Source organism: Branchiostoma floridae, chromosome 11 (assembly GCF_000003815.2).
Source record: "Branchiostoma floridae strain S238N-H82 chromosome 11, Bfl_VNyyK, whole genome shotgun sequence".
In the NCBI taxonomy this organism is placed as follows: Eukaryota; Metazoa; Chordata; class Leptocardii; order Amphioxiformes; family Branchiostomatidae; genus Branchiostoma; species Branchiostoma floridae.
The window spans coordinates 14,929,267-14,946,140 of NC_049989.1; the positions used below are offsets into that span (position 1 = coordinate 14,929,267).

Here is a 16,874-nt window from a genome sequence, read left to right on the forward strand (position 1 = left end):
GGTGTCCTCAACCAGTTTGTGAATGCTGTTATAAAGAATTACGTGGTAATCGGTAATGTCCAGCAATCCGAAGGGTAAGTAATACCCATCCAGCCCACTCATGGTTAATGTCATATTTCGCAACCGGAGCCCGGACGCGTTACGGGCAACTTTCGGGAACGAAAAGTATGATATAAGACAAACTCTACAGAACGTAAAGAGAATAGCCGTTGGCATTATTTCTGTATATTTGTACGTATACATTTCGACTTTTCGCTTCCACAAATAGCCAGGCCGGGCCCCCGTTTGGAAATGTGACGTTAGCCTAATAAGTATTGTTATTCTATGTCATAGAATTCTATCAAAGTTATTCACTGTGGATTCGGCCCAAACTGCTCGGACAGTGACCGAAGAGAGGCCATTGAGGCAGCCCGCTGCTGGATAAGGAGATATGATATGATATGTTGATGATCAAAGTTATTGATTTCATATTCACATGTCTCTGTAGGTTGCCACAATGGGGGAGAGAGTCATGCGGTCGAGAATCTGCGTCATCGGGCTGCTGGTCCTGATGCTGACGCACTCCGAGGCCTACAGTTTCCGGGAGAAGAGCTGGCGAACATCCCCGTACTACCGGCAGTACGGCGGCTACTTCAGAAGGTAGGTGGGTGGTCTGACGGTAGCTTGCGTAGTCCAGTGGTTAGGCTAACGTCACATTTTCAAACCGGGGCACAGCGGGGCTGTTTGTGGAAAAGGTGAAAAATATTTAATGTATACGTAAAGATATACACAGATAATGCTCATGTCTATTGTCTTTACGTCTTGTGTAATTACATCGTGTGTAATTTGGTGTCTTTTTATCATACTTTTCGCTCGAACGTTCCCGAAAGCTGCCCTATTATAGTAGCCATGAGTTCGATGCCCAATGTGTCTTTCACCCGACATGCAAGCTACTAGAAAGGGCTGCAGTCCTTAGGACGGGTCGTTAACCCTATCTAGACCGGGCTTTTTTGGTATACCTGGGACCGGGGGGGGGGGGCTCTTTTGACCCCCCCCCCTTCGTAATTTCAAAACGGCTTGGGTTACGATCACCAAATTGGAGGGAATGATGTACTAGTAAAGTATATTTTCTGTAATTTTTGTATCGTTATGACGTAATATGACGTAATTATGACGTCATAATGTCATATTTTGGGCTAAAATCGTCTAAATGTCAAATTTCAGCTATACTTACAGTTATTAAACAAAACGATGACTATAAAGGTTAGATTGTTAGTGTCTAAGTCTGCCAAGTCTATTGTTACCAATGACGACGACACTGACGCCTATATGACGTCAGAAAATGGCGTCATTTGTCCGCCATCTTGGATTGACAAGCTTGAATTTTCTAAAATACGACTTTTTTTTCACATATAACCCCAAAACCCAATAAAACTGGACTAAAAAGGTTCAACTAATTGTGTTTTGTAAGAAAATAAAAGATTTTGACGGTATTTGAGTAAAAATGTCATGTATTTATCATTGAAAATGTCATTGTCCGCCATCTTGGATTTTGACCCATGACGTCATCAAATTAGCATAAATTATGAATATTTAATTAGAAATATAACTTGAAATTACCGTGCTCGGTCAGGCTGAAAAATACCACGGGAACCGCAAGGGGTCACGTCCGAAAGTGCCCAAAGCAGCCCGTGAGTTTTCCAATTGGGACCTAAGCTTAGTAAGCCGTGGTCCACTACTCATTGTGCTTGTCGACAAAAGCTACAGGAATTTTCCCGGTACAATGATCCTGTAAATACTGCTAAAGAATATATCTTCAGTGTGCTTAACTGGATCAATATCACTTTTACCTTTAGAAGAGACGGAGGCGACCAGGCACCGTCGTTCACGTCGACAGGAAACGGCGAAAACGTCAGTACCGGGCTCGACGACGATGCCGGAATCTACCTGTCCGACCAAGCGGGCGATGATGGGATCTCCCCGGCTGACAAGAGATCGGCGATGCTGCAGCAACTCGCCCAACAGTTGAAGAACCGGCCACGGGAAAAGGGGGGCTTCACTTTTAGGTTCGGGAAAAGGGAATCGCGACGTAGTTTTGGGTCAGATTAAAAGAAATGTATTACCGACGGTAATAATACCGGAAAAATAGATTGTAGAATAGTGGTGAAGAATTGTCCATGACATCCTCGTGAGTGTTACATTGAATTGTCACTGCAGTCTTCAAAGAATGAATAGTCACATACCTCAGCAGAAACACCTTTTCCCATGGCCTTCGATCATGCCACGGAAAATGTATAATTATGTACGCTACATTTTTTCCTTGTCAGACTTAAGGAAGTTCAAAGAGTATGAATGCAAATAAAAACTTGAATTGCAAAATTCATATTGTCTACAATCACTCACTCTCATTTAGTCCCGTAGCGGATGCCTGTAGGGGCAGTCAGACTACAGACTGGTATTAAACTCTTTGTTTCACCAAACAATGGTAAAGTTATCCAGCCGGTTGGTCATTTCAAAGTTGGTCATTTTATACGACTTTCCTTACTTCAGTCAGGTTAAAATAAGTACCTAGCTTCGGCTGGGGCTGTTAAACGGATTTTCCGTGTTTGAGGGAAGCCACATCTCGAGCACGTTATAGAACCTACCACACACGAACAATGTTTGTTGAGAACGTCGAGAAAAGAAAAAGACTATGGGGCTACATGTACATGTAACTATCACCAAGCAGATCTATCGGAGCAATGGCAGTAAGGCCCCTAAGGCTCAGCTGGGCACTGTTCAGCCTTATGATTTGTATGGAGATTAAACACATAGCTACAATGATCCATTGATCAAAATCTTAAAGTGTCAGCAACACGCGCAGGAACTGGAGACTAATACATTCTAGAAGCAAGTGGAAGGGGACCACTGTACTGCTGACGATAGCTAGCGTGGTTCAAGTGATAGGCGTCAGGTGGCGCTTTGTAACACTGCACTTTGTGTTTCCGGATATTTGTGGTCACCATAACTTGAGAACCTCTTGATGGATGATGGACTACGATGATATTTGGTAGATGGATAGGAGTTGGGAAGACGAAGGTCAAGGTCAATTTTGGACCTCCTGGTGTGACCTTGGTACTGTAGCAGAACTTAAATGTTTTATATTTTTTGCCTGTTATGGTCATGAATTTTTGGTGGCAGATAGCTTGTGATGTAAGGAAGAGGTAGTGTATGTTTGGTGGGCCCCTAGCAGCTTGCTCTGGAACTGCAGGAGCGTTTTTGTCAAAATCTTCCAAGGAGCATAACGGAACATTGGAATGATGAATTTCCATAATATTTGGTATGCAGGTACCTGTGGCAGAGACTTACAAAATGAAGTGCAAATTATGCAAATTCAGATTTAAAATGCATACTTAATGAGGAAAATCTCTCTCTCTCTTTCTCTCTCTCTCTCTCTCTCTCTCTCTCTATATATATATATATATATATATATATATATATTTTTACAGTGTTTTCTCATATAGGACTCAAATACATGTAACGCATGTAGTTTGTGGCAGATGGAAGATAAGCAGATGCTAGTTATGCAAATAAGTCCCTAATTTGGATAATCAATGTGAAAGTGTTCTAATTCTTCTTAGTACGTGTAGTTAATGATAGGGCTGTCAACATTGTGACCTGTGTAAGTTAGTGAAAGGTGTACATAAAAAGAGCATAAATTATGCAGATTTTTAAGTCATTTGCATAATCAGAATATTTTATTGAGGCATTAAGGTCTCCGATATCTTGTTTAATTTTCTTTTTGTAGACTTGGGCCCCAAACTCTAGTGATACAATACTGTCTCGCACAGTAAAACTGACTAAAAGACTAGGGTCGGCATATTTTTGCTAAAAAGTCGGCCGGGTAAGCTGTAACACAGCATTTTAAGGCCAAAAGCCTGAAAATAGGAATTACTAGTACTCAACAGCAGCAAATGTTATGGTCCTTCAGATTCTATATATCTGAGTCAAAAATAATAATTGTATCTTCAACTTGACATTGACTTTGACTAGAAAGCAGTTGCTGATACTCTGGGATGCCCCCGAGTACCTCAGAATAAATTATATCTCGATATAACACATTATATCGAGAATAATCATTTTACATAATTCAAACTGATATTGAAAACAGTGTCTGTAATGTGTATGTGTTCTTCATTAATATTCATCCTTGGCAACTTAATTTTCCACTTGCTTTTTTGCCCTAACTCGACCTAGATGTCAAGAAATTATTTAATGAGAAGACATATGTTAGGTCTAGCCCATGAGTTTGCATCCAGTTACTACATTCAATTATAAGATAGTTTATGTCATAGTTAGTCTGTAATACCCCTGTCACATTTGGCGAAAATCGATCGGACGAAGATTCTGCTGCAATCGCCCGAGCCTCGCGTATAATAATAACTTCATTGCACAACAACTGTATTAGGTATAAAGTGTGGCTTATATGTGACAGGGACGGTTTTCAGGTGAAAACTACGCGCAACCCTCTGTCGATCTTAAATATGACCGATCTTCCATCGATACGCCCGAAGATCGTAGATAATGTGACAGGGGTCTAATGAAACTTTACAAATTCAGTTGAATTTTATTCATGCATAAAAACGCTGCCTTTTTAGAAAATGCCACCGGACCTACTGTTGTCATGCCCGAAATAAAATAATTCTTACCGAAGCCCACCAATGCAAATTTCTCTAACAAAGTCCTTTGTGACGGTACCTTTCCAAATCCAATCAACAGGTGGCCAATCAGAATCCCCGCTGGCACTGACGTCATGCCTCTCCACATAAGACGTGATTACGCAAATGATCAGATACTCCCCGGAGAGTTGCCATGGCAACAGATACATCATCGTTTGATGGCGGTTAATCCTGTACCCGGCTTTGCGCTGAGCCTCTTTCATAAAGCGTAATTGCACCATGGAAAATCACAGATAGCTTATTTTTCAATAAACCCACGGAGATAGACATTTGGAAATCTCTTGTAATATCCTGTACGCCTCTGTTCGCTGTTTTACTCAATTTCCTTTCAATCGATGTTGCATTTCTTCCAACGTATGTTGCACTTTGTCGTTGTTGCATGAAAGAAAAACGATTGGACATAGCAGGAACATAGTGGGGGTCCTATTCCTTTGAATATTTTCTAGTAATGCGCTTAAGGTTTTACATGCATAATTCCTTGACGATATAACGTTAACTACCTTTAACGTAGCAGCACTAGTTTACTTTGATATTGATCCAGTTTGGCATATACAGTACGTTGAATAGGATGGGGAGGTACTAGAAGGTGACTGCGCACCTGTTTGAATTGCAAGAAGCGTATACCTGTTGAATTGAATCTAGCTGATTAGACGAAAACCACTATCGTGTGAAACCTTCACAGTAGAGAAATTACGTATCATTTACGTATTTTAGCCATCTTACTGAAGAAAAGGATACATAGAATCATAAAGCATATACCAGACGCGTTTCGCAATGACTCAGCAGCGCATTTTCATCATTATGAATTGTCTGGTTGAGAACGCGTTTTCCAATTTCAGCCATTTCAAAAGGTTCACGTATACCTACGCTTTGCGCAGGAGTAGAAATGCATAGGCTGCCTCAGGTCTCGCCCACGCGTGCACAGATCTAAGGTTACCTCAGGTCAAGGTCAACCAAATGCAGGAGGCAATCAGCAATGCTGCTAAATGCGCAGAACGCGATGAATCACGAGCCGGCTGGGAGAGAGTGAGTCTGTGTAAGGTAGCGTGGCCGAGCGGTCTAAGGCGCTGGTTTTAGGCACCAGTCCGAAAGGGCGTGGGTTCGAATCCCACCGCTGCCAATATGTTATTTTTCTTTCTATCGAAATAATAATTTATCACCATCGGTCATTATTATCCTTATTTAGTTTTAATTTAATCTAGTTGCAATTTTTATGTACAAATACATTTTTTCTGCACGTCGAGTTGACGCATTGATACTAGAATGATATAAAAGATATATACGTACTCATCACCTTTAGAGATGTTTTTAGCACATTTCGTTTAACATCAGTACTTTCAGTCTTAATTTTCCTCTGTGATTTAACGATATCTGATGAAGAGTTTTTAATGGAAATGGTTTTCAATAATACGCCTGTATTGTATCTTATGGTTCTCCCCCATTTTCTTAAATACACGTACTGAAATATTTTTTTCCGACAACAAACTAAGGAATGATTTTTCGTACATGGTAAAGTTTTATTTACCATTATTGATGAATATTGATTGTATTGTATTTTATCATATGTCGCAAATTGAGGTTACGAGTATATAAGTTGAATGATGTATGTAAAGTATTTTACCTGTATTTTGAAATTTTGAACCTCCCCTTTGGCTGCAAGGAGTTCAAATTTTTTTAATAAACCAGTCGAAAATTTAATAAACCAGTCTATGCTTATTGATTAGATGCACCATGTTACTGCCAAGCTGGATCTTACCGTAAGCGTGTATCGTAGTGGCGCAAATCGGCGCAATGTGTCGCTTGAAATTGCGATTATTTTCAAATGTTGAGTTTATTTCTAAAAAACAAATTGCAATTCACAAAATGGCAGAAATGGGCCCAATTTCTATGTTTTATAATTTCTTACTTATGTTGCGCGAAGAAGCAGAAGTGAAAATCTTTTTCTTACTGCTAATCTCTTTTTGAAGCATTTTAACCATTGTATATTGATTTTTAATAATTCTACAACACGTCGATTTCAATGAGATCCTTTTCTTTTTTCATACGCAAATGCGTCACACGTCAGGGATACTATGCGGCGCAAGTTCGCAATTTCCTAGTCAGGGCTCGAAATACCACATGCATAATCTTATGCAGGTTAGTGCAGGTAAAAAATGGAGATGTGCAGGTATTTCTGGTGTCTACCTGCACCTAACCTGTACTGGTCAATGTACTGGGTTTTAGACATAAATGTCCTATGATGTAGGTGCATATGGAATGTTATTAGCTGCATTGGCTGTTACCACCTATAAAATAAAAAGAAAAAAAAATAGCAATGGTTCGTAAACAATTTTAGTATGATCCATACTTCCTAAATGGAGCAGTAGAGTGGTGCAGGTAAAAGTTGTCTGGTGCAGGTAATTTTCAATGTTACCTGCACCAGTGAAGGTATGCCGAAAAAGAATTTGCTAGTGCAATCTGGTTAATCCAGTGATAGTGTACAGTTAAATATCATCTAGTTTTGTCTTACTGTCGTAATATAAAAACAGACCTAAAGCACAGAGGGCTAACCCCTCCTACAACAGTAAAGAAACTCCATTAGCTAATGAAGTTTGGATGCAGAGCACAGACACAGTGGAAAAAGATGAAGGAAGACTGAATGCAGCTACAGGACTTTTCAAAGACTGTAGATGCAGAACACAGTGAATGATGGTGGTGATGAAGGCCATAAGGCCACAGCAAGTAAATTTTATGGATGACATCCGCGCGCGCACTAATTTTCGCCTGATTTCAGAAAAAAAATTTTTTTTTTCTTCTGCAGGGATGGTCAACATTACGATAAAGTACCAAAATGAGCAAATATGTTGTGTTGCAGCCTAATAATTGTACTTGTAGAAGTGACACTTGCGAGGCTCCAAGGACTGTAGTTGTAGAAATGAAACTTATTGGATAGTTGTAAAAGTGACACCAATATGGAAGCTATGAGTGTGGTTACCAACTTTGTTGGTGATGCCAGTCTACCACACTAGTGTCACTTTTACCACACCAGTACCTGTCTTGAATACAGGAATGAAAGCCTTGTTGGCTCTGATACCATGTTTTGTCCCTTTAATTCTTGGCAACAGTCATCGCAACTTTATGATGCCTATTTTTGCATTCTGCAGAGGATGTCATCCATAAAATTTACTTGCTGTGGCCTAATCTTACTTTGTAGGACAGACAGGCGATACTATAAAAGATTTTCCCTCGTGAGTTTTGAGTCACACGTTCTAGCTCTAGTTCTAGTTCAATTTTCGACCCCCCCCCCCCCCCTGACGGTTACCAGACGAGTCCAGCCTACAATGTAAATGACATTCCAACAACTTGACATCTATTCAAAAATCACCGGCTGCAGTGCACACACGTACCGTAAGGTGGCGCTCATGCACTATCCAAATGAACGTGCTGTTTGTTGATATTTGCTCTCTCACGAAACCTACCATAATGGCATTACAACTGATGTCATGAATTCATTGAGTATAATAGATAAACTACATCCTTGGTATACTAAGAAAAGGAGAACACACAATAACTCAAAAGGAATTACTATTATGAAGGAGCTTTTAAACAAACTTTTAGAAATCAAATTTCTTATAGTATAAAAGTTTTTTTCTAACAAAATAAAGCATGATTCAACAACGTATGAGTGCCTTGATAAAATTCTTTTATTTGCAGTGAGAAATGTTCACAAATATGAGATCCACACTCAAAACAAACAAATTACTAACTTAAAATGGAACGGCTCATCAAATAACTACTAATTATTCATTCAAACAGTAATTACATAATACATAAATATGAACACACTACAGAATTATGAATTATGTCTCTATACAAGTCTTCAAAATCATCTATCCTGTATGCATTTCCACAGTAAGAGACTAGAAACGGACCCGTAGCAAACTCTTAGATGCTTCATGTCTTTGACTGAATGATTCCGTAGCCAAGTCTTTCAAGAGACCCCGTATCATTCACTTGCACAAGGTAATGTATTATTACACCGCTAGCCACCTTACCACTCAGTTGCACCACCTAGCAACTCAACAGTAAATTGCAGATACAAAAATGTAAGATGCAACAGAAATGCATCAGATCTTACAAAAGGACTTAATAACTGAATGTCTGCTACACAGCTAGAATGAGTCCACTGCTTTTGCTACATGTAGTATTTTGAAGGTTTTTTTGAAGCAATTGAACATTTTTAGGTAAAAACTATTTCAGGCTTAACTGCAACTTGTGAAAATGGTACACCATATTCTACCCATTATTAAGTATATAGTTACATATGAAAGGAATTCATGTACGTATATGAACAAATGGCAGAATTACAATTTATCTTGATATAAATGTATACATATGAGAATGCATTGCAACAGCTTTTGAGTTTGATATCGTTATATTCATATACTGATAAATAATTGCAGAACTATGTAATGCATATTTTCTGGCACAGCAATGCTTGTTTTGGTATAGATGAAAACAAGTACAACTGGGTAACATAAGTGCTGCAGTAATACCAATATCCACTAGGGGGCATTGTGAGGCTATCAGAGAGAGCAAGGGAGCACTGCCAGGTACTGTGACAATTGTCAAAATTACAAAGACTTTGAAAAAATTAATATATCCTAGAATGTCATAACTGCAGAGAATTGTTCATTTGCTTATGGTTATCTAAAGGTGTTCTACACTAACCTAACCTTACTAAGAAATTAATGAATAAATAAATCATCATAAATTACCATGTTGCCTTTTCACCTGTTCAGAATAAAGTGGTATTTTCTGACAACACTTTCTGCTACTCACATGCACCACCTAGCAGCTCAGCAGTAAATTGCAGATGACACAACTGTATATCAATGTTACAAATGCCAGGAAGCATGGGGACTGTATGTACTGCATGTACAAAATGTATGTGACATTGTATAACAATGGTTATAGCCAGAGTCTCTTCTTGTAAATCTGTGAACCTTTAGTTTAAGCATAACGTCCTTGGTTTAAGGAAGAATTTTGTAAGAAACACAATATCTCAAGTTCATGTCTACAAACATTTTTTGGGTAACCGCCAAAAGTGTCACTTTTATGTACAATATGTACAATCTTTAGTACAATATCTTTAATTAAAACAGCAGCATCAAATGATCTAATAGAAAACAAAGTTATAACTTTTTGTACTAAAATAAGTCTACTTAACAGTTAACTCACATGTACATGTATATGGCATATCAAAATCATAATACAAAGATGCAATTGCTGAGCAATGCAGTGAAAACACATGATCTAAAACTTAAACTGTCCACAAAATCATCTAAACAAAGTAGAGTCAAAACTAGATAAGATGACTGGCTAAAACATAATAATCTTGAACCCTACGATAAAATATGTGCGTAAAAAATACTGCAACTTTTCCTATAGGTAATATCATAATCTACATGAATCATATATGGAACTTAGCAATATGACTATGAAACTATTATTTGAATGCAAACTGTAATATTAATTATGAGAAGATATCGACTGCTGATCTAAAGCACTTTTTAAGGCAACCTTAAAGACAATCTGTTGGGGCCTTGCCATACATGATTTGGTACGAACAGCAAACAAAAACCTTTAGTAAACAAGCTGTACATAATATATATAAGAAATTAGAATTTATGTGCACGTCACTTTGAGGTAGGCATCTAGAAACAATAGTTAAATCGTATGGCATCTGTCGACATTTAGACTTTTTCTTTAGTCATCCTTGTTTGAGAGTCAAGCAAGAATTGATGCTTTTCGAGAAGCTAGTAGTGCAATGCGGTTTCAGTACAGCTCACATTTTTTTGACACTACAGTAACTATTTTCCATAAGTGTGTTGGGTTCTTTGAGGTGCCTTAACTTCCCTCGTACATGGTGCAGTCTGTCGAAGCTGGAGCTGATCCTGCTATCGAACCCCCGCCCACGGATTCACGAAACTGATCCCTAACGGAATCGCTTGCCACTTACACCACAGGAATACTTTCATATGTACTGAACAGCTCTTTTCCTCCCAATGTTCCTGTTGAGTGGGTAAATGTGCCAAAAGCTGGTGTTGACTACACCACTTTTACCTGTAGTCTAAAGCTGCATACTTTGCTGTTATAATAGATTTTACATGGAAAACGTCACAGTTCCGCAAAAATACCTGTGACTCTCTAAGCTGCTGTGGCTATTTCATTCAAAAAGTTATGTTTTGGGTTCCTTTTCATATTTTTCACCCATATGCCAAATTATTTTCTCAGTCCTCCTTCTTTATTGTTAAAAGTCAACACTGAACAATTTTCTTCAAGACTTTTTAAATGCAATAGCCCTTGCAGTAAATAGTATCTTTGAATGACACTACCTAAATTCAGTAGGTGACTTTAAAGGTTTCCCTATACAAATATAGCTACATTGCTGTCTCTGTGCCACTGTGTATATTGGCATGGTGAGCTACATGTGAGCTGCAATGACTGCTCTTAACTGTGATACCAACTGGCACTGCCCAATACTGTCACTGTTTATCACTACAGCCAGGAGGGTGCAAGTTCCAAGTCACTGTGACCACCCCAAACAGGCACATTTTCCAAGATAGCACTGCTTGACACAACATAGACTTTTGGAAAAATATGTAACATTTACATTTTTCACTGAATTTTGTTGGCCATGTTGGAAAACCTACTGCATCTCCCAGCTACATGTAACTATTCAAATTTCCGAAGTTGAGAACAATAAAATCTAAAGTTATTTCAGAATTCAAGTAAAAGTGCCCTCAACCGAGACGGGGGCTGATACCAACTGTCGGGCACCTTTGACCTGTTGCTGATTTGTCACACTTCTATCCAGGTCATGTGATATAGGTGATATTCCCACTTGTTGTCCAACGGGTTGTCGCTATTAGGGCAAGTATGAAGCAAGGCAGAGCTTTCGTTAATGTTGTGTCAGCCAACAGTATACATCAGTGTAAATGTATGAATGTGCTGATTGTGTTCCAGTGAATGAGAGTTGTTTTGTGTTGACCTTTGATGAAACGATGACTTGCCACAGACGTTATAGAGCAACCCTTGTATCTTGACTGCTCCTTTACGCCTCAAGTCGCCTTGGGTCAAACCCATGTCTTCGAAACGTTGGCGTTTTTTGTGGCGTCGCGTTTTGGAAAGTTCTCGAACAGAGCGGCCCTGTTCTGATCCTCGCCCTTCTTGACCCAGTGTCCGTATATCCTGAACGCGCAGCCGTCGATGACGCGGCGGATGCCCCGTACGCGGTACGGGTCCTCCGCCATGGTCTTGAAGGTGAGAACCTGCTGACGGTTCAGCCCGGCCTGGAGTCTCTGTGTGGCACACACAGCAGCTATTGCAGCCTGCGAGTAAAAGTGAGGAAACAATATTCAGTTAGATATAACAGGCAACAAATTTACACTAGCCTGGAAAATAGTGTGTCAGAATATAAGGGCATCAGAACATAGCGAATTTGGAATATAGGGGTGTTGGAACATATGGGTGTTAGAACATAGAGGCACCAGGACATAGGGGAGTTGGAACATAGGGATGTAGATCATGCATGTAGTGGTGTTGGAACATGGGCTGGAACATACAAATGTAGATTGTTGGAACATAGGGTGGGGCGTCGGAATATAGGAGCGCCGAAACATAGGGGTGTTGGCACATACATGTAGGGGCATCAGAACATAGGGGCATCAGAACATAGGGGCATTGGAACATAGACGCGTCGGAAAATAGGGGTGTCGGCACATACATGTAGGGGCATCGAAATATAGGGTGGGGCATCAAAACATACAGGCACCAGAATATAGGGGCATTGGAACATAGGGACGTCGAAATGTAGGGTTGTTGGAACATGCATAGGTGTGTCGGAACATAAGGTGGGTCGTCAGAACATACGGGCAACGGAAAAAAAGGGTGTCAGGACATAAGGGTGTCGGTACACAGGGGTGCCGGAACATCGGGACATCGGAAAATAGGAGCATCATAACATAGGGGTGTCGGAACATAAGGCTGTCCATGGGAGATAATGCTGTTTTTATCATTCATCTACAAGTAGCAGCATTCCGAAGTCCACATTCATTCACTGCTTGTCACTAAGTATCTGTTTCTAACCTATAATTCTATTCAACTTTCAAATTGATAAGGTTGCCTTGATAGGACCTTTAATTAAAGTTTAAAGTAAAGTCACTGAATAATAGAATGCTCCATTAAAACTAGCATATCTATGTATATATGATACCTTACCTTGAATTTGCTCTTGGCATCAAACTTGCCCTTTTCAGAAGGCTATAGGGATTAAAGAGAAGAAACAATTTAGGCAGCATCACAAGGATTTGCATTAATTTCACACGTTTAAAAAATTACTTCACAAGACACAAATCCAATATACAATAACTGTGTGGTAAAGATTTTATAGGCAATATCTCTTACCATAAAATCTTTGAATTGCCATCACAGTTGAACCTTAATTCATAAATGATTGCTTTGTGAAGCATCCAGTTTTTGGAGTTGTTGCTATAACTATGCTATGTTTTGAAGTTCATGCTTTAAGTCAGAGTTTAATGTTACATGTACATGTAATAGTCATGCTTTAAAAGTGGAAGACTTTATTAGAGGAAGATTCGTGTCAAGTTGCAAATAAGTATACATGCACACCAAAATTCTGACCCAACCATTGGTAAGGTTTGAAAAACCTAGAACTAATGTTTTGTAAATTTTCTCCATTTTCGTTCAGCATTGGTCAGAAATTATGCAAATTTCTAATTAACAAAAATCTTGGTTTCCTTCAAGAAAAGAATACGCCTAAATCTCACTGACTACAGGCAGATTTCATTGATAGATGACATCCCAAGGGCACCAAAAACTGATGCGAGCATGCAAAAACACCTTCATTAAGAAATCAAAGTGTTCAGAAAGGTAGAACAAATGACTGAACACACAGAACATGGGATACCGAACGATCGATTCTTTATTTTTGTCCTTTCACATCTTCTTTGACTTTGAAAGACTTCACTCACATCAATTTTCTTTTTCTTTTCAATTTACTGCAAATAGCTTCTCATTTTGCAGCTTCTTTGTATGATTTACATAGTTTTTGGGCAATGGACGGAAACTGATACACATGCAGATGCCATCCATACAATCAAGTCAGCATGGCCTTATGCAGAAACATCTAAAAGCCTTCCTTTGGTGGGTACTTCCAGCTCTGCAATCTTCCTACTGTGCTGGAAATACCGGTTGTAAGATTCCATTTGGGAAATTCCCCCTACAAAATTGCCTCCCTGTCTCTGAGCGAAAGGTCATATTATGACTGCTTGAGGTAAAATATCATTTCTTTTTCTTTGGCACATACACTGCACATGTATTATACGACTGTGTGAATGACCATTCAGTGCTCTAGACTTTTAATCTCATTTCACTGACTCAATTTGTCTTTGCAGACTTTTGGCATCAGACTACACTAAAAATAATTTCTAAAATAGAACTCACAATCATAATAATGTGTTAATTTTCACACGTTATTAGAACTTTCAGTGGCACTTTTTGGATGATTCAAGACAACTTTAATTTTATTAGTACTCCAGATTTCTGGTAAATATTAAAAAAGAAACTGCAAGTCCAAGCTTTTTAACTTTCATTTCTCATCTTGATCCTAGATTCGGAAGGTCATGGGTTCAAATCCCAGTCAGATCTCGTTAAAGAAAAGATTGCTTTCTCTGCCTAGCACTCTGCAATTATGGAGAGAGTAAGGATTTGAACATATTCTGATCCCAGTTGACTGACTACCAGTGGCCACCCTTAAAGCCTGTGTGGCCCAAGGCCTACTGAAATTGAGATGGGCACAGCCCCTATATACCAAAAAGGAGTGTAAGTATTTGCATCTTAACTTATTCTAGATGGTACAGTCCAACTTACACAATACAGTAAAATGTGTAATACACAATATTGCATGCAACATTTAGCAAGACAGGTCAGTTTTTCATGCAGGATACATGCAGCATTCTCGTGTTAGAAGTTTTAGGTCCACTCTAACTAGTATACTCACAATAAGGGAACATAAAATGACAGCACATGGAACAAAGAGACAGAGAAGAATAAACTTATGTGGAAACAACAGACTCCCTTATCAACTACCAGCTGAAGACAATTGGTTGTATTTTCTTCTAAGAAACGCAACATGCAAACTCGCATGATGATACTAAACATTGTATAGACCTCATCTTTAATGATGTCATAGCATCCAATGTTGATAAAGATACTTTTGTCAAAAAGAATAATGATTTTTTTCTAATAGCAATCTGCCCAAGAAGACCACTCATGTAGACCAACACAATCGGACAGGTGGTCACTTATAGACAGGTTTCTTATAATGCTTGTTACAATCAGTGCGAAATATTATCAAAAAGTAGTCACAATGACCAGATGGTCCTTATGTAGAGGTTTTCACTTAATGCACAGCTTTGATTGTGTCTAATAGTACTTTGAAAAAATTCACACTGCATCCCAATAAAAATGTACATCTCGTATATCTCACTTCAAAAAGTAAACAAAAAAGCATTGTAGACATTCTCTTGGCCATGACTGTTGTTTCTTCCCCAAAATTGACCAATCAATACTTCGTTAGCTGTACTGACATCATTAGAGCTGAGGTCTGTTGGTAAGAGACTGTAATCAGTCCATTACCTTGCAATCATGGGTTTGCATAATGCACATTTGCTGGCCAAAAGACCAGGGGTACCTTTAGAGGCATTCATATCAAATTTATGAAATTCGTCCAAATTTCATAAAAACAAAGAACTACACAAAGATGTACAAATCTGATGAAAAACACACAAACCGCAACACAGCAGTTTTAGCCATAAAACTGTGCTTTCCATGAGATTTGTACATTTTCCATAGTGATTCATTTTTATCAGATTTGTACAAATTTCATCACGTTTGTGCAAAAGTGTAAGCATCCTTAGTTTTTTGTTTGTTTGTTGTTAAGGGAGTGTGTCATCTCCATGTTAGCCTATTCCTCTCTGATGATAAACACATTTACATTACATCTAAAACTACATGTCATATATACCACAAATCATAGAAGCAATAATTGTCATTTGAATAGTGCACTGTAAAAACACAGTACATGTACATAAATGCATATTAAATTTTATCTCATTGGAGCTGGTTGATGTTTCTGGACACAACAATGATAATAACCTTCGATTCTAAAAAAGGTTGTTAAACGAGAGAAGTAGCAAAGTTCATGCATTCAATGCATTATACACCACTACCTCTACAAGCAAATGGTTCTATATGCACATGTACACCACATACAAAACTTTCATTAAGTACATCAAGCACAGTTAAATTAGCACCAATTAATTGCAAGAGGATTTGTTTAATTGGGTTTTGAGGAGTTTCTGTGTCAGATTTGGTCATTATTTCAGCTTCTACTTATACTTTGTGGAAGCAAAATATGCTATTTCATGATTCCAAATGCTCATGAACAGCAAGATGCACTGTGTGTAATATGTCAAACAGTCAAAGTTTAGGGCCCCGGAGACATTAAAAAAAGTGCATGATGATATGACACTCAAAGCTGACCAAAAAACACTTAGCATGTTACATGTGATGGTAACAGAATGCCAACGTTTTACTCTACATTTTCAAAATCTCATCGTGAAAGGGCCAAGACCCCCCTTCCTGATTGGTCGCTTCCCCACCATGCCATTACCATTACCCTAAAATAAAATCCTGGCTAGAACCCTGACCAGCATGTGTTCACCTTCAACCCAGTTTCTCTAGAAAACACATTAACCAGTAGTGACTGCTCCCTGTCTATAAATGGCTCTTGGCTTGGCTCTGAGAAAACATTGGTAAATGGACTAAAGGTCAACCTTTCCAAGTACTGTAAATTCCTTTAAGTTTATGGTGATTTAATTTTGGGGAAAGGAGAAAATGGAGCATTCGCAGTGGTTTTAATTTTGGAATAGTTGCATAATCTACAGTAATGGAAATACCGGTAATTCTGAGTTTACAGTGAAGCTGTTACCACAAAACCAAGAACATACACCTACTGTAAAAATTTCAAGAGATACAGTGACACACATTTCTCAGAACCCAGGAAAACCACAGTCTAAAAAAACTGAATTATCCTTTAATTTACCTTACAAC

General features: G+C 38.7%; 2 protein-coding genes and 1 non-coding gene across 5 annotated transcripts in view; 2 read left to right on the plus strand and 1 right to left on the minus strand.

The window, feature by feature from the left end:
- The window catches only part of LOC118426603 (QRFP-like peptide), a 14,317-nt gene extending 11,992 nt beyond the window's left edge, over positions 1-2,325 (plus strand). The window contains exons 2-3 of the mRNA XM_035836094.1: positions 488-639; positions 1,836-2,325. Of these exons, the coding sequence (XP_035691987.1) occupies positions 497-639; positions 1,836-2,088 (396 nt within the window). The 5' untranslated portion in view covers positions 488-496 and the 3' untranslated portion in view covers positions 2,089-2,325. The remainder of the gene's footprint in view (positions 1-487; positions 640-1,835) is intronic.
- A 3,412-nt stretch (positions 2,326-5,737) lies between these two features.
- Positions 5,738-5,817, plus strand: Trnal-uag. The gene has a single exon. It is a non-coding gene; the product is annotated as a tRNA-Leu (tRNA).
- Positions 5,818-8,362: 2,545 nt separating this feature from the next.
- Positions 8,363-16,874, minus strand: part of LOC118426605 (phosphorylase b kinase gamma catalytic chain, skeletal muscle/heart isoform-like) — a 33,793-nt gene continuing 25,281 nt past the window's right edge. For 2 of the 3 annotated variants that reach the window (XM_035836097.1, XM_035836096.1), the window contains 2 exons: positions 12,960-13,001; positions 8,363-12,070 (listed from right to left, as the gene is read on the minus strand). In XM_035836097.1, coding sequence (XP_035691990.1) covers positions 11,816-12,070; positions 12,960-13,001 — 297 coding nt within the window. In that variant the 3' untranslated portion in view covers positions 8,363-11,815. The remainder of the gene's footprint in view (positions 12,071-12,959; positions 13,002-16,874) is intronic. The other variant, XM_035836098.1, reaches the window with a different exon arrangement.